The 22,612-nt window shown below is 41.3% G+C and overlaps 1 protein-coding gene across 2 annotated transcripts in view; it reads left to right on the top strand.

Moving 5' to 3' along the window:
- Positions 1-14,919, top strand: part of DTL (denticleless E3 ubiquitin protein ligase homolog) — a 55,146-nt gene extending 40,227 nt beyond the window's left edge. Inside the window, exons 14-17 of one of the 2 annotated variants that reach the window (XR_010663325.1) lie at positions 5,866-6,698; positions 8,494-10,392; positions 13,486-13,803; positions 14,004-14,919. Coding sequence is in view for 1 of the 2 variants with exons in the window: in XM_065936252.1 (XP_065792324.1) it covers positions 5,866-6,698; positions 8,494-8,592 (932 nt within the window). In the remaining variant the exon portion in view is untranslated. Of the gene's footprint in view, positions 1-5,865; positions 6,699-8,493; positions 10,469-13,485; positions 13,804-14,003 lie in introns of those variants that run through there. The other variant, XM_065936252.1, reaches the window with a different exon arrangement.
- The last annotated feature ends 7,693 nt before the right edge of the window (positions 14,920-22,612 follow it).

The raw sequence follows: 22,612 nt of genomic DNA, 5'->3' as shown, positions 1-22,612 counted from the left end.
TGTTCCATTGATCTATATTTCTGTCTTTGTGCCAGTAATATGCTCATTTTTCTAATGACTTAATTGTTTAGTCTCTTATAAGATACCTCAAGTGTAACTAAACTCCAGAGGAGTCTTTCACTCTAAGTCTACTTCTATAAAGTGTTTGATGCGTTTAATTTTGGTTTCTGCTTTCTTTCGAAAAAAAAATTTTTTTAAGTGTTGATACTTTAACAAGTCAGCTAATTCTACAGGGCTAAATAAGGTAGATAGCATTCTCCAGATATCCTACCATAGTTCCCTTTTGCCAGGGGTCACAACTTCAAATCTTTTAGCTAATTCTTTGATCCTTATTCCTATATCTCTAAGTAATATTTGTGTATTTCTGTCTCTTGGGATTTTTTGTTGTTGCTTCAGCATTATCTATTGACATCTTACACTGTGAGATGAGCACTTAGCTGTTTCCTGTGTCCCCATGATTACCAAACCTCTGCACACTCAACTTTTCCCTAGCTTCCCAACATAGGGTCATGATTTTGGTTAGATTGAGAGTTATTATTATTACTATCATTATATTTTCTATTCAGAATTTAGCTATGTGGTAAATAGTTGTTTCTTTTTATTTTCTATACTTTTTGAGACTTAAAAATATGTCAAGATATATTCACATGCCACAAATTCACCTGTTTATACAGTCCAGTATTCTTCAGTATATTCAGGGTTGGGCAGTCATCAACATAATCTAATTCTAGTCTATTTTCAAGACCCAAAATAAGGGTTCCAGTGTCTCCATAACCTTGCCAACACTTGTTATTATTCCTTTTTTTAAATTATAGCCATCTTAGTCAGTGTGAAGTGGTATCCCACTGTGGTTTTGATTTGTACTGATATTTTCATGATGGCTTATGACATTGAATATCTTTTCATGTGCCTATTGGCCATTTGTAAATTTTCTCTGGAAAAGTGCCTATGCAAATAAATTCTTTGCCCACATTTTAATTGGGTTATTTGTCTATTGTTTTTATTGTTGAGTTTTATATATTCTGGATATAAGTCTCTTGTCTTATATATAATGATTTATAAATGTTTTCTCTTATTCTGTAAGTTGTTTCTTTTCTTTTTGTAATTTGTGCTTTTGATGTTGTATCTAAGAAATCATCACCTAATCCAAAGTCACAAAGATCTGTATTTTACATCTGTATTTTCTTGTAGAAGTGTTTTAGTTTTGGGGCTACAGTTGATTTTGCGTTTATTTTTGTGTATGGTATGAGATAGGTAAGGGTCCAAATTCTTTTGCATGTGGATAGCCCACATTCTCAGTATCATTTTTCAAAGAGACTGTTCTTTACCCCATTGAATTTTTTCGGCACTCTTGTCAAAAATCAACTGACCATCAGTGGTTCATTCCTGGAGTCTCAGTTCCATTCCCTTGGCCTGTACGTCTGTCCTTGCGCAGTTACCACCTTGTCTCGAGTACTGTGCCTTGTAGTAGGTTTTAAAATCAGGAAGTCTCAGCCCTCCAGTTGTCTTCGTTTAAGTTTTAAGATTGTTGGACTATTCTGGGTCTTACATTTCTATACAAACTTTAGGACCAGCTTGTCAATTTCTGCAGAAATAATCAGCTGGAATTCTGTTAGGGATTGCATTGAATCTATAGATCAGTTTGGGGAGTATTGCCATCTTAACAATGTTTTCTTCTGATTCATGAACATGGGATGTCTTTCTGCTGCCTTGTCTTTAATTTTGCCTCCTAATTTTGAAAAAAATAAAAGAATTATATAAGGAAAAAGTCATCAGCCTCCCCAACACTCATACACAATTTTAGTTAACATTTTGACTTATTTTTTAGATTTTTACCCCTTTATCCATAGAGATTTTCTTATTAACAGAGTCATGTTACATGTACATTTGGATTTCTTGAAGATTTTTTCACTGAATATGATATTCTAAGCACTTTCCTTTTTATCTTTTTAGCAAAACATTTAAATGTTCCATAGTTTACCTAGCTTTTCTCTTGTAGTTAAACATTTTATTTCCAGTGTCTGGGGGGGAGGGGGTTTTCTAAATTTAGGGTCTTCATTTCCCATTAAAATAGATTCCCAGAGGTGAAATATCTGTGTTAATGACTATAAACATTTTTGAAGAAAAATATGTTTTCTTTTAACTAGGTATTTCTAGTGTGTCATTAATTATTCTTAGTTTTGGAAACTAAGTCACAAAAAAGTTACATATGTTGATCAAATTTGTGCCATATTAATAACATTTAGCCATTATTAAGTATTAGTATAGTTGTTCTAAAGACCTACTTGTATTATCTCATTTATTAGTAATTCCCCAAACAACCAAACCTGAAGCTCAAGGAACTTAGATTTGCTCAAAGTCACCCAGCTGTGAAGTTAGAGTAGAACCACTTCAAACCCTTGCAGTCTGATCCTAAAGCTCTTGCTTGTAGTACCGCCTCCTTTAGAACCCAGCAAGAGTTTAGATGAAGACTGGTCCAGGAATTAGACCTAGATTTCTCTTTCTGGGTCATGCTAGAGTTACTCTGATGAGCACCAGAGGGCAACAGCTTGACACAGGGACCAAAGGCTGGTGCACTGGCCATTCAGCTCTTTAAGCCAATTCCCAGCCAGTTGGCTGTTGCTAATCACACTGCCATTTTGAAAATTGCATTCCTCTGCTTGCCCAAGCCTCTAATTGCCACCCCAGCCCTTCACTGCTGTCCTGGATTGCCTGTCTTCTCTTTTGGCCCTTTTAACTTACTAACTGGCAGGCCCTAAATCGCAACACACAGCCCCATTCCCTTCTGTCCTACTTTTCCCAGTCAGCACCTGCTCTAAGACTTGCTATTCCTTCACTGTTTCAGCCAGCGATCTCAGCACTGTCAGGCCAAGGGTTCTCTATCCTGTCTGTGCATCAGAACCACCTGTGGAGCTTTTAAACAATTTGCATGCCTCGAGAAATTGTTAAATACGCCTAGGGTAGGGACCAAGTATCTCTATTATCATAAAGCTCCAAATGAGTCCAGTATGCAGCCATATTGAGAACCTCTGGTCTAAGTATCACTGAGTGAAAAGATGATTATCTTAAAAAGAAGGAATGTTAGCTGTTCTATCTCAAGTGCTTGATGTAGACTTATAAGTCAAACACAGTACTTACAGAATCTGTTCTTTGATGCCTGGAACTTGACCCTCATCCTGTCAGCAGTAATGAAATTTAACAAACATTGTTTAATAATTCCTTGCTAGGAACTACAGCGGCACTAGACCTAAAAATGAATAAATCATTATCACTTGCCCTCTGGATGCTCGTAGTCTAATCCAGGAGGCAGAGCTAGAAAAACTATAGTAAATTGTAAACATTTCGCCCAGCTATGTAAACAAAAGGCTTTGAGAACTTGCTTCCTATGGGAGAGGAGGAAAGACATTTGTGAAATCTTCACAAAGGAGTTAATAACATTGTCATCAGAGCCTGGAAACATGAGAGTTTTTGCCTGGAAAAGAAGGAGTAGACTTGGCAGGAAAACCACGTGAACAGAGAGATGTTACAGTGCACACAGCTTTTTCAGGAAGCTGCAAGTTGTCTCCTGTAACAGGATCCTCAGGGGGCAGAGCCTGTGATCAGACGGAGAAGGAAGGGTGGGGCCAGATGGCAAACCCTTCTAAAGAAAGAAGCTACAAATGGACTGATGATTAGTAAACTCTGTAATTCTGCAAAGGAACCTACATTCATGAAGCTTTTAGGGCAGTAGCCCAATCTGTGCCACCATGTCATCAGATATCACATAGCACTTAGGGTCCATAGGAGTTGGGGATGAAACTACTAATGGCATGCTGTCTTTTAAGTCTAAAGGTCAATGTAGTGACTTATATACAGCTGTTAAAAAGATTGTATTGCATCTAAGTGTACTTCTATGAAGAGGTGTAAAGAGAAAAAGATAAGATGTTCAGAAAAAAGAGAAAATTGCAGAATGTGTATGTGTGTGTAATCTTTTTTTAAGTATGATATACATATGCCTTTGAGAGTGCTAATAGGTACATAGAAACTAGTGGAATACACAGGAGCATAAGAGTGAAATGAGATGGTTGAAAAGAGGACCTTGTACTTTTTATCTTATTCCCCTCTGTAGCTGTTCAGAGGAGGAAAGAAAGAAAAAGAGAAGAAAATTGAATGATAACATCCTGAAGAGGATACAGCTTTTCACATATCAGATTTTCCATTGGCCTTTAGTAGACACTTCAGATTTCTGCCACTGAAGTGTCAGAAACATATTTGGTGTGTCCCTGGCCCAACTTTTCTTCTCCCTGAATCCTGCCATAGAATCTGCATGCCGTAAGACCCATGGTATTTTAGGACTTTGTGCCCTAAACATACTCTTCAGCTCAATTGAATGGAGCTGATAACTGTAGGGGCTGTGCATTGACTGTGAACCTGCACTGAAGAGTGAAGCAAATGAACGTTTCTTTTCTCCAGAAATAGTAACGGTACTCAGGCTCTAGAACGTGAGTGTGAGAAGCACCACCAGACGCTGCATGGACAGGCTCTAATCGTTAACTGCCCTGCCACAGCTTGTCAGGATGACATGGGGCTTTCCAGTGGTGATCTCGGTCGAAGAAGCCGTATCACTTTGTAAACATACCGTTGATGAGAAAAGTTTAGACAAAGTCAGTTTGTAGAACTTCTCTGTCTCAAAGCTAGGCTGTTTGAGTAGAGAAAAGCAGAAGGTAAAATGTACAGGAAAACTAACTGACCAGAGTTAGGACTTGTGTCTATTTGCACATAAATACAACTAAGTAGTTAAACTGAATTAAACATCAGAGTTGTAATTCGAAGACTGGGTAACTGAGAAATAAATGCCCTTTCCTTGTTATTTGAAGACAGGAACCCTATTTCAGAAATCTGGAAAGCTCAGAAGGAGAGTGAAAATATAATGTCTGGGTCGGGTCCTCAGGAGGAAGAAGCGTGGTTTATGAGAATTTGCCTGAAGTACTAGTCATGGCCTGGAAACAAGGGGCAGGACAGATGGAGAAGAGTTCTACCCACAGTTTGATTTGTTTTGCATCACATTTTGGAAACGTTCTTTGGCATTCTTTGGCTTGTGGAAAATCATAAATTGTATATTAAGGTGTAAGGCACACGAGGCCTGATAACCTTAACAAGTAATTGATGGGATTACTTTATGTGGAAATTAAAAGCTGTCTCCATTTACTGGATGTGAAAACTGAGGCCAAAAAGGTGAACGGTTGTACCCAAGTGACATAGTAAGTGATTGTGCTGGATTGGAGACCTGTGCACTCCTGACATGCGGTGCCTCTCTGGCCCAGCATTGCTGAGAAGCATCACAGAAATACTAAGAGCAGTGCTACTTAGGGAAAACAAAGTGTCATTAACAACCCTGATGTCTTACTGTTACCTTAGAATAGAGTACTTTGTAGCTGTTAAAAATGGTTAAAACCATTTAAATGGTTAAAACAGGTCAGTGTCACTGTGGGAAATGTTCACGATACATTAAGAAGCAGGTTACTAAGTTTCTTGTACATCATGGTCCCATTTTTTATAGAAAAGCTTGAGAGATATCATGCATAAGTATATGCATAAGTATAAAAAATGATTCACCTGGATACTTTAAAATTTTTCTTTTTCTGTATTTTCTAGACATTTACAAGCATATGTTTTACAACAGGGTGTTTGGGGGGCTGGCAGTTAGGAAATGGGAAGAAATATGCTAAAAAGGGTCTGAGAAGAATCAAATGATTTATGTGACCTACACTGGGAAATCAAGTCCTGGATGACTAAGATAGCTATCGGAATACTTTTCTTTGATGAGAACTCCAGGATGTTATGTGGCTTTCACCTCTGATTTTTGTGACCTCTTTGGTTTCTCAGTGACGGTGCCCAGCAGCCAGAGCACTCCGGCCAAAGCGCCCAGAGTAAAGAGCAGCCCATGCACCTCCTCCCCGTCATCAGCAGCCTGTGCTCCGAGCTGCGCCGGGGACCTGCCCCTGCCTTCAAATACTCCCACCTTCTCTCTTAAGACCCCTCCTGCCAAGGCCCGGTCTCCCATCAGCAGAAGAGGCTCCATGTCCTCTGTCTCTCCCAAGCCACCCTCATCTTTCAAGATGTCCATTAGAAACTGGATGACCCGAACGGCTTCCTTATCACCACCCATCACTCCGCCTGCTTCCGAAACCAAGATCGCGTCTCCCAGAAAAGCCCTCATACCTGTGAGCCTGAAATCATCCCAGGCAGTGGCTTGCTCTGAGTCTAGAAATAGAGTAAAAAGGAGGCTAGACTCCAGTTGTCTGGAGAATGTGAAACAAAAGTGTGTAAAGAGTTGCAGCTGTGTGACTGAACTTGATGACCCCGTTGAAAAGCTTCATTTGGATCTGTGCTGCCTTGCTGGTACCCAGGAAGACCTTGGTAAGGACTCGCTAGGTCCTACCAAACCGAGCAAGATCGAAGGAGCTAGTATGAGTGTCTCTGAGCCTCCTTCTCCTGCCAGTCCTTATGCTTCAGAAGGCTGTGGAACGCTACCTCTTCCTCTGGGATCTTGTGGAGAAGGCTCTGAAGTGGTAGGCAAAGAAAATAGCTCCCCAGAGAATAAAAACTGGTTATTGGCCATGGCAGCCAAACGGAAGGCGGAGAATTCATCTCCACGAAGTCCATCGTCCCAGACCCCCAATCCCAGGAGACAGAGTGGAAAGACTTCTCCAGGCCCGGTAAGTTGGCAGCGGTAGAAAATGCATTTCCTAACTTGGCCAGGGCAGGCACAGATGCCTTCTCAGAAGTCAGAATGCTTTTTTTTTTTAAGTAAATCTATTTATTCCTAGGGTCACCAGGTTTAGTACATAAAAATATAGGACAAATACTGCATGGGACATATTTATACTAAAAATTTTTCATACTGCAATGTTATTTGTTGCTTGAATTTCAAATGTAACTGCATGTGTCCTGTATTTTCTTTGGCAATCCTGTTTACTCCAATTAAAACCCCTTCTGTCAAAGTCCATACCCCTCAGCCCCTTTGCCTAATTCTTCAAAGCCATCTTCGTCCTCTCAGCTATCAATTCAAAAATAACTTCCTTCTTTGTTTGACATTATTCCCTCCCACAACCCCTTGCTTTTTAAAAATTTGCCTCACCACCCCCCAGCTCCTGCAATCTCTTTTTATAGATTTCCCTCCCCTTTTTATAGAGAAAGCTATAATTCATGGACAAGTTGCCAACATCCACAAATAGATTTTCAGTTTGTAATTACAGCTTATGATTATTTAAAATAAAGCAAAATTAAGATACTTATAAAGCAGTTCTAGGTGCAGAATACTTCTAGAGTTATATGATTTTTTTCCCAGTTTTTTATGATCGTCTTGCTCACACTGGTATTTTTGGCAATTCACCTGTATCTGCCTTTTTTACAACATCTTAATTTTACCTATCTTTTCATTTAACTTAGATAATTTAAAAAATAGATATTGATGGCAGAAATAGCTTTGTGAACCTTGAAAAGCAAGTGACTCATGATGATGGAGGCAGAAGTAGCTGTGAGCATTGGGTGAGCTGCGGGTACCAGTCAAAGAGAATAGAAAGCTTCTGCTACTCAGGTTGCAAGTTAAGGATGGAGGCAGATTAAGGAAGTTTCTCCCATAGCTCTTTCTGTGTTAGGGAAAAGGTGGAAGAATGAAACGTTATCCAGGTATCATGACCAGTAAGAACTGCCCTTATAAAGGGCAGAGATTGGATAACCTTAGGCCAGTACTAATTTAACAGATGTTCATAACCCCTTCCTACTGTCAATAAGCTTATCCCCTAATTTTAGGAACGATAAACTAGAAATATTTTAAAGAGTACTTCAAACACAAACTCCAAGGCTTTGCTATAGAGTATAAAGGGGGGGGGAAAGGCTGTAAGGAGTCTTTCTTCTCTCAAAATTCGCACCGTAGGTAATCTTTGCCCCTAGCCAAAATTCTGTTTTTTTTCCAAGGGAGCTCGTCTGAGTTATGTGTTAGCAGAAAAACAATTTCAATAAAAAATTATTTTCATGAATGTGTACATCTTAAGGGCATTTTAAAAAATAATCTGCTCACCTAAGATATTTCTGGTTTTATAATTTCAATCTTTTGAAGCTAAAGTTTCTTTAAAACATTTTCTTCTTTATGTACATGTTGATAAAGACTTCAGAAAAGGGTAGTATCTGCCATTTGAAATACCTATCTTGTTTATAAATTTGGAAGGGTTATTTACTCATTTATTTCAAAGAGAATGGTAATTGTAACCTCTTTGGTTCCTATTATGAGGCTTAACTGGTAAATACTTTCCATTCACATGAAAAATCCGTGTTTTCCTTTCATGCATGCTGCCTTTAGTCTTTCTGTATTTGGTACAAATCAGCCAAGAGACATTGCCGTAAGAGTCATTGAGACCGAAGTCTGGCTGCATGAGCACATCCCCAGGCACCCACCTTAACCTGCCCGTGCTGGTAACTTGCTGAGGTGACATCTGAACCTTCTTCTTTTAGGTCGCCATTACTCCCAGCTCCATGCGGAAAATCTGTACATACTTCCATAGGAAGTCCCAAGATGACTTCTGTAGTCCAGAACAGTCAACAGAATTATAGATTCTCATCTGAGTGAGTTAACTGAAGCTTGACTCGTTAAAACAAGATAAAAAATTCAAGAGTGACTCTGTAACTCTGGTTTTAAGAAAGCTACCATTTTTTCATTTTTAGTGAAAATCGTTTCGACTCCGAAGTTTATCTAGTCTGATTCTACTACCATAGTGTATGTGCAGCTTCCTCAGAGTGAACACTTTGTTTAAATTTCATAAAGTAAGTTTGCCACTCTGTAACATTTTGAATGAGTAGTCTTTTAAATTATGCATCTTCTGTACAATAATGACATCCCAGTTTGTAGAGGCAAAAAAAAAAAAAAAACAGTCTTGTCTCTTCCTGCTCTGAGACCTTCTGTACACAGCTGAAAGCCTCTGCAGGCCACAGCAGGAGGCCTGTCTGTGAAGGTCCACTGCTGAAGGGGACCCTGGGTCTCTGCTGCCTCTAACACATTAATACAGTTTCATATAAAATATATAACCTTTTCACTACGTTTTTGTGGATTTTTAAAGTATGTGGTTAAATACGATTTTTAGATAAGTACATTTATATTGATTCCATGTTAAATACAGTCTCTTAAGTTAAAATTGTCTTTATTTTAAAAACAGCGATAAATGTCAGCTTGTTGGAGAAACTAGAACACTAGCAATGTTTGTCTTTTCTCCCCCCAGATATATATCCCGTATATGATCTGAGGTTCTCACATTTTTACTAAGCAATCTACTGCGTTTCCAACCCAACTTCACGTTATGAGTTTTGACATTTCCTGGAGGAAGATGTTTATAAAATCTGTAGTCATATACTGAAGCTGGGGTTTGAATTTAGTCTTCGGATTTTTTAGGAACTTTTTTTTTTTTTAAAAAAAGCTGTCAAATTTTAAGAAAAAGTATTGATTTCTTATTGATATTTTTTTTAAAGTGTAGATAGTTCCTATACTGAAAATCCAGGACCTAAAAATTAAATCTTCGCTTTAACTTGATCTTTTGGATTCTCTTCATATACTAAAAAGCAGTGATTGTCTATAGAGCCCTGAGCCAAAAAGTCGTGGAATTTTCTCTAGATATTTAACAGAGAGAGTATGTAGGTGAGTCTCAGTTAATAATGTGCAAAATATCTTGACTGTCTCTTACCTTAACAGTTATGTATCAGTAAGCTTGAAATGAACCATTGTTTTCTATTTTAGCTCTTTGTAACCTCATAGAAACAAACTCCATGTATTTTCTATGTACTATGTCCTTAAAGGGAGTCCCCTTCCACTCATGAAAGTTGATTCATTTTATCCATTTCTCTAACTGTGTAGACTTTATTCATATTTTTTCATTTTAAAATGTATTCTTAATTATAACTCTATAATTCCTTTGATTCTTATAAATTAAGCTATAACTGCGAAAACTACATAGGTCAGTTAAGCATGGGTTCTCTTGGTTTTATCCAAGGAGAAAGGTAAATAAAAGGCCACAGAAATGCTGTTTCTGAAACAAAGTATGGCATAGCATTAACTGGATATTTAAGAACTCTAGCTACGTTTGGTGTTTGATTCTTGAGTGTTTGGCTGTGGGAAGGTGTTATTTATGACCAATACCTGCCAATAATGCTGTCTGTCTCTCTTGATTTGAAAGCCTGTGAGCCATGAAGAAGAGAACTAAAGTAGACGATTTTCTTCTTTGTGTCTCTGCTCATCTCCTGACAGCGCTACTGAGTGAAATGGGGTAAACATGGCTGTCAGAAACTGCTGAGAGTCTAGTGGGTGTAACATTCCCACGTGGAAAACTAGTGCTTCAAATAGGTGCTGAAGGTCAATGAGCTAAGGTAATGAGCTAGTAATTATCCCTACTTGTGTCCCTATCAGACTTTGAGTTGCTTCTGAATAAAAAGCATTTTACCTGATCTGATGTTCTTTCCTGAGCTTTTGCATTAACCTAGAAGCAGTCTGTCTACACAAAAGAACTATAGTAGTAATCAAGAATCCCTTCTACTTGTTCATTGAATAAAATTTGTTTATTCCCAAAGGCATGATCTAGCTCAGGCTGAAAGAAGTTTTAATACCTCTTGCTTGATCAGACCTTGTGCATTTAAGATGGCTTGGATTACTTGATAAAAGAGGGTGGAGTGATGTAGTTCTTTTTCTAAACAAGTATTTCCAGCCCAAGCTTTTCTATTTGAATACACTCCAAGCACTGTTGCTACAAAGCTGGATTAGAGTTTCCTTTTGGCTGTTTCAACTGGGGCCCTTAATTTACTTTAGCAAGGGTTGACTAATTAGTCCTTTAAAATGCCTCTTAATCTAGGCTGCACTTTTAACTGGTGATAAAACCATGTGTAGCTGCCTCTATAGGGGTTGCAGAAGGCAGATTCAGCCCACCACCCTTATCCCCAGCCTTAATGACTTAAAATTTTACTAAGAATTTTTTTGGGACACCCGGAACAGGAGGCATTTTTTAAACCTCAACTGTCCAGTATGGATGTCTAGAGATAACTTAGAGAGAGAGACAGAGAGGAATAAGGCTTCCCCAATGGCTTGAGGGGTAAAGAATCTGCCGGCAGTGCAGGAGACACAGGAGATGTAGGTTCAATCCCAGTAGGGAAGATCCCCTAGAGAAGGAAATGGCAATCCGCTCCAGTATTCTTTCCTGGAAAACCCCATGAACAGAGGAGCCTGGCAGGCTGCAGTCCAAAGGGTCTCAAAGAGTCGGACAAGACTAAGCAGGAAGGCACTTTGTGCTCTTGTATAGGTCACACATACCAGTTTAACGTGTTTTTTGAGAACCTGTTGTAGCAGACACACTGTTACCTTAGGTCTGTTTTTCTGCTACTCCTAGTCCCTAGAGGGACTGGACTTCCTCTCACACTGTTCTTAAAGCAAAGGCCCAGCAGCCTCACAGAATCGGTTCCACAGTTAACTGGTGGGGGCACCATTTTACAGAGGTGCTTCGGAAGAGAAGCTGGGAGAGGGTGTTGTTACGTCCTCCTGTGGCCGTGGAGCACAGTTCTGCTTCGTCATTCTTGAAGGGCCGAGTCCTGAACCCGCCGAGCATCGCGCCGCTTCCCACACAGGTCTTCAGAGGAGATTCTCTGCCTGCCCTCGGTTTGGGTCATACCACATCACAGATTAACGGGTTACTCATTAAATTCTTAGGAATTGTGGGAGAACCGGTATTATGCATGAGCTCTTCAGAGGTTGCCTGGAAGTTACAGGCAGGCCAGACAACAGCGTTTCGTTGGATGTGAAATGAGTCAAATACTTCGTTAGATTCAACGCCAAGAATACATGCCCAGCTTGTTACAAGGGACCCACTTTATCATTTAAAGTGGTAGAAAAACCTGTTGCTCCTCCCTCCCACTTTCCTGCTAAGCCAGGGAAGAAGACTTCAAGGATATATAACCAAGTTCTTTATTTTGAATTTCAAAGGTTTAATACTCCATTTATACCCAATTTCTCTTTAATTTCCTTAACTTGCTACATGCCCTTTCCTGTTTTGACATTCTAAATAGTTCAAGCCATTTTGTAGAATGTGAATAGCACATTTCAAATGATTTTGATTGGAAGGTATTCAATTCAGCCAACACTTACTTTTTCCTCACCTGGGTGCCAAGCCCTGTGTGAGGCACCTGGCCTGCAGAGTTCTTGCCTTTACTTTAAGTTGTCACAGGAGTCAGTTCATCTGTGGCGCTTCCATGGGCCAAAGCTGCATTTGAGGGACGCAGGCAGAGATCGGGTTTTCAAGTCCTTTGAATGAATTGCGAACAGCTACGATGTAGCAAATGCAGGCTAGATGCCGATTTCCCTGCAGCAACTTCATTCATTGGCCACTTAAACCATCTTTAACTTTTCAGTGAAATGCTATCCTCATGAAGGTTTTTGTTTCTTTTTAAGTGTTTTGTTTTTATCTGATAACATTCTTAAAATATTTATTTGGCTGTACCAGATCTTAGTTCTAGCATGTGGGATCTACTTCCCTGACCAGGATCAAACCCGGGCCTGCTGCATTCAGAATGTGAAGTCTTAACCAGTGGACTATCAGGGAAGTCTCCTCATGCATGTTTCATATATTCTTTATGACCTTGTTAAATAACAGTTAAAAACATGATCTCTAGGCCAAGCTGCCCAGCTTTGGGTTCCAGCCCTCGCTGTGTGACCTTGGACAAGTTCCTTAAGCTCTCTGAATCAGTTCCCATGGGCTGTGTGGTTATTCCAAGTGCAGCTCCTAGGACAGTGCCTAATAGCACAGAATAGCTTAAATTTATTGAATGATTACTGTTAGCTGTTCCCATAAGGTAGTGAGGGCAGGGGTTAACTCTTTTTGATAAACGGACAGACAGGTTTAAGTAACTTCAGTTCTGATTCATTCCTATTCCACTACAGTTGTAATTCTCAAAAGTTACGGGAACTAAATCAGAATCCCCTGGGAAGCTTTAAAAAAAAATGTGGCCTGGGTCTCCTAGTCTTAGCATTTTTCAAAAGGAGCAAAGAGGACTCTGGGGAAAAATTTTCCATTTCCCCACATATTTGGGATTTATGACTCACCAGGTATATACCAGGTTATTTCCTATACTGGCTCAGCCACCGTTTAAAGAGGCTATCATTTGCAGATCTATATCCTGAACTCAGCCAAAGACATTGCTCACACCAGGCCCACTCTCCCATTTCCTGACGGCTGCCCTCATTTTTGCTACATTGTTTAAGATGTGTGCACCTTTAGGGAGGAAGCTGCAGCTGGTCCACCCTTCTAGCCAAGTCTTAATTGCTTGTTCCCCTATTGTGTTCCCTGGCCAGTGAGAGAGGAGGTGAAGGTCAAAATAGGCCATTCTGCTGTCAGTTGCTCTGATTTTGTAAGAAAGGTAGTCGCTTAACATCTGGCTGAGGAGTGTCCTGTAACTCTAGATTCTTTTCCCTCCTTTTAGTGAGATTCTTCCCTGGGTTCTTTTTCGAGGCCAGTGGTACTTAACTGCCTTTATCACATCAGTGCCAAAACGCCAGCCAGAAAGGGTTGACCCTTCGGTGGACAAACAGCGCGGGTTCAGTCGGCAGCCAAGTACCAAACTGTGTTGCCGCTGTTGCTGTTGAAGACCCTGGTTCCCAGTTTACGAGAACTTTCTCCTAGTAGAAGCTGGCATCTCCCCCTCTGTAAACAGTCCTCTACGCTGGACCCCTTCATGCGTTTGTGCCACAGTTATCAATTTGGATGAAGATGTTAAGGGTTTTAAAGTCAGAGTCTAAAAGTAATTATACAAATGGACCCTTCCTTAATATATTACCAGACAATATATGTTACTGAAACAGCAAACCATAAATAAACCATCCGGCCTTGCTATATTGACATGAAGTTAGCAAATACTGTCATACATCACTCGATAATCATTCAGCACCAGTCTTTCCCTCTTTTTAATTTCTCTTCCACCTTTTTCCCCATCACCTATAGTGTACTCAAACACAACTTTCCAAGAGTTATTTGAAAAGAAGCATTATAGGATTTATTAAGTGTAACAAAAGAGGTTCAGGAACTTAACAATTCGAGACCCGCTCTCAACAAGGACTTCCGGGACCATACTGAGCAGCAGCATATTGAAGCCCAGCAGAAGGCAGCTTTGCAGCATGCACATGCACATTCATCGGGATGTTTCATAACTCGAGATTCTGCATTTGGGAATCTCATTCTTCCTGTTTTACCTCGCCTTGACCCAGAATGAAGAAAATATTTGTAACAGAAGTGACTTGGTAACAGCAGATGCCAAAGCTACTAACGTTCAGTGCTGTACAAACCGTGACTTTCAGAAGTTTGGTGGACTTTTTTATATATTTTGTTTCTTTAAAAGAAAGATAAGTATAAGTGAAAGCAAAAAGAGAGTGACCAGGGTGATGAAAGCTCTGGAAGCTGTATTATCTGGGAACTGATGCTGCTGCTCAGGACTATAATCTGTGTGTAAGGCAGTTTGATTTTTAATTCTGAATCAGACCCCAAAGTGGACGTGGTCACATAACCCACCTCCCAAACTAGTTGGACTGAATATATCATGTCTACAGTAGACTTTCAAGAACCATTTAAAGTACTTTATGGATAAATGAGGGTGCTTTTAAAAAATGTGAACCAGTAGGCTTAAGTTACATTCACATTTGCTGTTTATAGAATTGATATCAGTGTACCTTTTGTGTTTATAGTCATCATATCCTAAAATATCCTTTAACTGGTAACTAGTTTGCCTATTCTCAATTTTAAAAGAAAACCCAAGATGCGAGTAAATTACCTGCCAGTCGTAAATACCTTTTATAAATTCATGCCGCTGTAAATTATGTGACTAAATGCTATTAAAAACAATAATAACTACAAAAAAAAAAAATCCAATAGGCATCATTGCCCCTTATAACAGGTCAACATTTGGCCCAACACTTATTGTCAAGTCAGAAGTGCTACTGCCATAAAAGCCTTATTGAATTTTTCTGGCTTTATATGGAAGTAAGATTCTAAGTCCAGAAATCAATGTCTTCACAAAGGGGTTGACTAGCAGACAAGTCGAAATGAATATTAGTAACTTTCAGTGGAGAAGAGGTTGGTCATAATAAACATTTCTTAGCTCCCTAACTAGGTAATGAGGTATTGACCTTTAAGTGTTGCAGCTAAAGTATTTGGTTTTGGAAAACTAGCTCCTAAAACCAAAAAATGTCAGTGACAAAGTGTAGAATTCTACATGGAGTGCCCGCAGGACTAGGAGAACTACAATGTGGTTTTTTGATGACTAGGAATGGTTTCTGTCCCAGCAAACTCTTCTGTTCAATAAATTGCACACAGACAGGATGGTGTTCAGAGCAGCTTGTTAACCTGAGTTATCCTGTGGTGTCCGTGTGCCTGCCTGTTTACTTTGACAGCGTTTCACTTTTCCGTGTTGTTTTGACCAGCTGAATAGTAGATGAAGCCAGGGTTGTGAGTTTGATTCCCAACTGGGCATATTCCCTTCACTCTGTTCTGTGGCCACAGGCAGCGAGTGTGTCACACGCGTCCCCTAGCCAGCCACCCCACCGAGCGCTGGACAGGGTTGAGGCTCAGGATAAGCAGACTCAGAGTCTGTGTCCTCAGGGCACACATCCTGAAGGCATTCTGAATTCCAGTCTTTGCTCAGTTCTCCCTATCTGAAGACCAAGTTTATAAACCTCTTTTAACCAAACTTATAGACTATTTCATGCAATACACACATAAGTGACTGTAATTGTTATCCACATTTAGGCAGAAACTAAAGCACAAAGTTCAGTAACTCACCCAAGGACACCACAGCCAGCAAGTGGCAGCTTGTAGACTGGGCTGACTCAAACGCCCACAGTACTAATTCTGGTATTATAATGCCTCACAGAAAAAAGCCTGACCCTGGCCCCTCTATTCATCAAATACATGCTTCCCATTTTGTGCACATTTGAAAGAGAACTCTCGAAATACTCCCCAAGACATCTACTTCAGTAATTGAAAAATGACTCCTTGAGAGAGGAAACCATTGTTAACTACAGGAGGAAGGTGATACTCAAGTCGAGAAGCTTGAGCCACTACCGATAATGTTATTGAGAACACAAGAAGACTGACAAACAGGATCAAAAGCCGGAAAAACGGGAACAAAGGCACAGAAGTTAAAATTCTCTAGGAAAGGAAAAGTGGAGTGCAACTTGCCCACGCATCAAAGGAGGAGAATGAAGGAGGAGCCACATAGCCCACGAGCCAGCCGTTCCACCCGTGTTCGAGGGAAGCCCGTGCGCTGAGCACATGGACAGCAGTGTTCACGGCAGCATTGTTTATACTGGAAGCAACCCAAGTGTCCATTCACAGTAGAATGGATAAACTAGGATAGGCACAACGGAAGACTGTAACTATAAAATAAAAAGCATGGACTAGCTATACATCACATTGTGAATGAATGTTAGAATGTTAAAAGAAGCGAGAACAAAGGAATGCGTACAGTACAATTCCTTTCAAATCGTGTTAAAAAACAGGCGTTACTGAACTAGTGTTTGAGGGATATACACAAGGATGATGGAAGGCAAAACAAAAATATGACTATTACAATAACTTAAGACAGTGGTCCCCTCTGGAGGGCTGTGCTTGGTAAGTAATGCAGCGTGGAGCGGGGCAGCTTCCTCGGTTATGGCAAGGTTCTATCCTTTGCTCTTGGTCTTGACGTGTGTTTGCTCTAGGATTATACATTGCATTCATGTTTCAGGTACTCTTCTGTACATATTTTATGATTTACAGTGTTTAAAGGAATGAAAATGAGATGGTTCTCTAGTAATGGTTGTTTTTTTTGGGGGGGGAACAAAAAGATATTTATTTTATTTATTTCTTAGTAGAGAGATGGTTCTCTAGAGAAGACAGGCAAGAAGAGGTGGGGAGGAGGAAGTTCTAGACAGACTGGAAAATAACAATTACTCAAAGGGAACGAGCTCCTTGGGGAGCCTGTGAGACCTTCTCAATACTTTCTAAGGAAAAAGGAAAATCCTCTGTTCCCCCGAGGCAGAAGGATGGAAAGATTTGCTTCTACAGGTGCTGTCAGGATTCAGTATATTCGTTTACTTTACTAGAAAAGAACTGAGACTTCAGCAAACAGTACAGTGGACTCAAACATGGGGCTGGAGTTTTCAGAACTGGGACCAAGCCAAGAGTTAAGAGAATCCAGCAGCATTGCAGCCTTTAGCTGCCTGAAAGCTCTGTGCTATATACATTTCTTCCTTTCTCCTTCTTCCTCAATCTTTTGTTTTCTTAACTTTTCCCACAGTCAGTCATCAAATTAAGACAGAAATGGGTCATAGAAATCAAACTCTTATTTTAAAGATGTGGAAACTGGCCTGGGAAAGTGAGCCAATTTGACCAGCATCACAAAACTAGACAGTGGCAGAATCCGTTCTGGGATCCCACTTTCTTTGCATCACAGTCCTACTCATCTATTAGCCACTCCCCTAAATACTTGACTGTCCCGCCTCTGTGCAAGGCGTTTCCTCTGACTGGAATAGTGTTCACCCCCTTATGCCTGCCTTTAATATCCTCTTTTTTTTTAAGGTCCAGTTCAAACACTCCTCTATACTTCTAAGGGAAGTATATACTTTTATGGGAAGCGTTTATAGATTTTCATAATGACGCCTGCCTCCCGCTGAACCCCCAGCACCTTTTTTAAACACTAGTGCTCATCACATTTATCTTAGAATTATTTCCATTTTTTGATGTCAAACTGGACTCGTTCATTCTTGCCTACCTAGTGGTGTGCTAGAGCTGACTCGTGAAAGCCAAATATTAAAATATTCAAGAATTTTGTGAGCTGATTGTTAAAATGGTAGCCTGAATCACTGGTGAGAGTATTTACACCTTGGAAGAGACAAAAGCTACAAATCAGGGCCCCCTTTTTCCCCAGAGAGACAGCACACCAAGACATATTTCCCACCACCACTACCACCAACCCCCGTGCTTGCTATAGTGCCCGGCAGAGCAGTTGCAAAAGCATGAGGAAGAAAGGGAGCCAGTGAAAGCACAGACCAAAACGTAAAGAGAATTCCAAAAGTGTCTGCTCAGGAGCCCGGAGAAGAGAATTCTCTGAGAACCGGGTAGTTGACTGCTGTGGAGAAGTTGATCGTAAGGCCAGCAGGTCTTTGTCCTTCTCCAGAACTATTCCAGTAGCGTCATAGGGATGAAAGGTGGCCAGACGGGGAAAAACGAGTGATTAGAAAAGAAGCAGTCAAGGTAGGTTCCTCTCGAGAGAACCCAGTCTTTCTCCTAGTAAATAGCTATTTGCTGAATACCTAGGGCTTCCCAGGTGGCGCTTGTGGTAAAGAACCTGCCTGCCAATGCAGGAGACACGGGAGATGCGGGTTTGATCCCTGGGTCGGGAAGGTCCCCTAGAGGAGGGCACGCAACCCATCCCAGTAAAATTGCCTGGAGAATCCCATGGACAGAGGCACCTGGTAGGCTGCAGTCCTTGGGGTCACAGAGAGTCACACGACTGAAGTGGCTCAGCACATACTGCGCATCAGTCATCGCCCTAAACAGAAGTGACAAAGGCCTGTCCGCAAGCTGCTCCCAGTCTCCTAGGGCAGACAGGGAACGGACGCGATGCGCTAAGGTCTCTGCTGAAGGCATGATGGGTGGGGCACTGGGCACATCCAGCCAAGCCTGGACATCCAGGGAAATTTTTATTCAAAAACTGATGCTGAGCGGAGTCCTGGAGAAGAAAAAATTTCCAGATGGTAAATGATAAAAGAGCATTCCTCATAAAGGAAATAGCAAAATAACATCAACAACAGTCTGAGGGTGTGAGGAAGAATGCCCGCTGGGGGAACTCAAGTAATTCCAGTTTCCCTAGGGCTGGAGCACAGGGAATGGGTCAAGAACAGCAGGAGATGAGGCTGTGGGGGCAGGCAGGGGGCAGGGCGTGAAGGCCCCTACTGCACCACTAGTTTGGACTCAGAGGCACAGCCCCTGAGTGACCAGGCAGGAGACAGGCACGAGCTGGTGTTTCTTTTAGAAAGATTCTGGTTGCAGGTGGTAAATAATCCGCCTACAATGAGGGATACCTGGGTGCAATCCCTGGGTTGGGAAGATCCCCTGGAGAAAGGAAAGGCTACCCACTCCGCTATTCTGGCCTGGAGAATTCCACGGCCTGTATAGTCCTTGGGGTCACAAAGAGTCGGACACGACTGAGTGACTTTCACATTTACTTTTCTGGTAGCAGAGTGGAAGGTAGATTGGAAAGTGGGAGGTGGGAGGTGATCACCCCGTTAGGAGGTGATGCAGTAATCTCAGCAGGAGGAGGAATAGGCCTGAAGGAAGCAAGGGCAGTGCAAGCCAGAGGAGAGCACCTATCCGAGAGAGGCTCCAGAGACAGCAGACTGTTGGTTTTCTAAGTGGATAAACGAGAGAAGGAATTGAATAAATCCCAGGATCTGACACTGGCAACTGGTGGATGGTATATAATTTGGGGGGAAGGGATATAGTAGAAAGGACAGGATTATGGGAAAAGACTATTTTCCCGGTAAACCCCTAGTGAATAGTATCAAGTAGAGATGCCCTATAGGAGTTCCAGAGAGCAGTCTGGGCTGAAAAGAATTTAGGGAGTATTAGGTGCGAAAAGAATAGTTAATGTGGAGCTTTAGAGAGGAGAGGGCTTCCCAGGTGGCGCTAGTGGTAAAGAACTCTCCTGCCAGTGCAGGAGACATGAGACCTGGGTTCAATCCCTGGGTCAGGAAGATTCCCTGGAGGAGGGCGTGGCTGCCCACTCCAGTATCTTGCCTGGAGAGTCCCACGGACAGAGGAGCCTGGTGGCCCACAGTCCATGGGGTCGCAGAGTCAGACAGTGCTGAAGCGACTTAGCACCAGCAGCAGAGAGGAGGTGGGCAGGGAGAATGTGTAGTGCGGTGGTTCTCAAGCTTGGGCGAACACTCCACCAGTTTGTAATTCAGGGAATCTGAGGTGGGGCCTGAAAAGTTGTACCTTGAACAAGAGGCCAGGTTGATGGTGCTGGTCTGCGAACCATGCTTTGAGGACCATGCTTCTTTGTGTGGAGAGAAGCCCCCACTTCAGGATGAGTAGAGAAAAAAGCAAGCTTCTCTGGTGGCTCAGATGGTAAAGAATCTGCTGGCAATGTGGGAGACCCTGGTTGGATCCCTGGGTTGGGAAGATGGCCTGGAGAAGGGCAAGGCAACCCACTCCAGTATTCTTGCCTGGAAAATTCCATGGACAGAGGAACCTGGCGGGCTACAGTCCATGGGGTCACAGAGTCGGACACGACTGAGCGACTAACAGGGAGAAGGAAGAGCTGACAGGAGAGACTGGGAGGGAGGCATTTTAGGAAGAGATGATTCAAGGTAGAGTTTCAAGGAGTAAAACTGAACAATGTTGGGCAAGATGAAGAGCAAATAATGCCAATTGCATTTGACAATTTAGAGGGTAATACTGGAGCCCGGTGGCCGTGTCAGGGAGGAGACAGGACGTAGCAAACACAGTTTCCTTTTCTGAGGGGTTTGGCTGAGAAGGGAAGGGAGAAGGTCCCGACCCTGGGCGCAGGGGGAGGGTCGTGGTCAGGACGAGATCTGCAGAAGGGAAAGACTGAATACATGTGTGGGGCAGGAGAAAAGAGGCAGGAAAGAGGGAGAGTTTAAAGACGGGAGTGGGGATAACTGATGGAGGCAGGAAGGAAGAGGATCCGGAACACAGCTTTGCCCTGAGGAGGAAGAACCCTCCCTGTGAGGCCAGAGGGGCCTTCGGGATGCCAGGAAAGGCCAGAAGAATCAGGGGGAGAGTTTTGAAGGCTAGATGTGTCTGGAGGAGGTTTGTGGTATTTGCCAGCCAACGGCAAGGGGCCTTTCCAGAGGCAAGGGGCCATGCTCTGGCTCAGGGTCCCGGAAGTGGAGTCTTAGGAGGGATGGCATCAGGAACAGAGACAGACAAGGATGTCATTTAGGAGGCGCCCAGAGATGCCGCTGCAGTCACCACAGTGCTATGTATAATCTTGAAATAATAAAAATAATTTAAGCTGAGAAAATCAAAACACTAACTCAGAAAGTTACGTGCACCCCAGTGTTCACAGCAGCGTTATTTACAATGGCCAAGATATGAAATGCCCATTGACAGATGAATGAATAAAGAAGATGTGACATGTATATATGTGTATACACACACATATATATTATATATAATGCAATGAGTCATAAAAAAAAGAAATTTTGCCATTTGCAACAACATGGATGGATTTGGAGGGTACTATGCCAAGTGAAATAAGTCAGAGAAAGACAAATACAGTATGATATGGCTTATATGTGGAATCTGAAAAATTAAACAAACTGACATATATAACAAAAAAGAAATAAACTCAGAGAGCTAGTGGTTACCAGTAGGAAGAGGAAAGGGGGTGGGGCAAAAGAGGCAAAGAGAATTAAGAGGTATAAAATACTATGTATAAATAAACTAGCTACAAAGATATATTGAATAACAGGATAATAACCAATATTTCATAACTATAGACAGTATAACTTTCAAAATTGTGAATCGCTGTTATAAACCTGAAATGTATATAATACTGTACATCAACTATACCTCAACCTTTTAAAAGTTTAAAAAAATAAATAAAACTATTTTCCAGCAATCATCAGATGTTGGTTAGTTAAATTAAGATATGAAAAGTGAAGTCGCTCAGTTGTACCTGACTCTTTGCGACCCCGTGGACTGTAGCCTACCAGGCTCCTCCGTCTGTGGATTTTCCAGGCAAGGGTACTGGAATGGGTTGCCATTTCCTTCTCCAGGGGATCTTCTTGACCCAGGGATCAAACCCGGGTCTCCTGCATTGTAGGCAGACACTTTACCATCTGAGCCACCAGGGAAGCCTCAAGATATGAAAGGAAAGATGCTATTGTAATGACAGAAAAAAGGTAGGAAATAATACAAATTACCAAATAGTAGATGTAATATCTAATTTTGCTTTTAAGGGTGTAAGTGAATTGAATATCTGTAAAGGTACTGTAGTAGCAGTGGTAGTCAGCACTGGAGAGTGGACTCACAAGTGATTGACTTATTTTCCAGGCCTGTCTATAAGCATTCAAATTTTTTTTAATCTTTTAATTTTAAAAATTATTTGATTTAAAAATGTTTAAAGTTATTCTGCAATATACTTTTTAGTTGAATCTAGGGAGGAAAAGAGTTATTTGTTTCTCAGAAGCAAAAGGAAAAGAAGAAATAATGGGCAAAAATACAGAGAAGATTTGTATTTTTTTTCTAAGATAAGTAATTACCCAACAAATATCTTTGCATGTATGCAAAAACATAAGATATAGAATCTTTTGTATAGAATATTTTAAAATATATCCAGACTTCCCTGACAGTCCAGTGGTTAAGACTTCACTTTCTAACACAAGGGGTGAGGGTTCAGTCCCTGGCCAGGGGCCTAAAATCCGCCAAGCCTCATGGCCAAAAAAGCAAAACATGAGACAGAAGCAAGATTGTAATAAATTCAATAAAGACTTTAAAAATGGTCCACATCAAAAAATAGATCAATAAAATATATGTAGTATACAATG

Source organism: Muntiacus reevesi, chromosome 5 (assembly GCF_963930625.1).
Source record: "Muntiacus reevesi chromosome 5, mMunRee1.1, whole genome shotgun sequence".
Taxonomy (NCBI): domain Eukaryota; kingdom Metazoa; phylum Chordata; class Mammalia; order Artiodactyla; family Cervidae; genus Muntiacus; species Muntiacus reevesi.
This window is presented reverse-complemented; position numbering and strand designations above follow the sequence as displayed.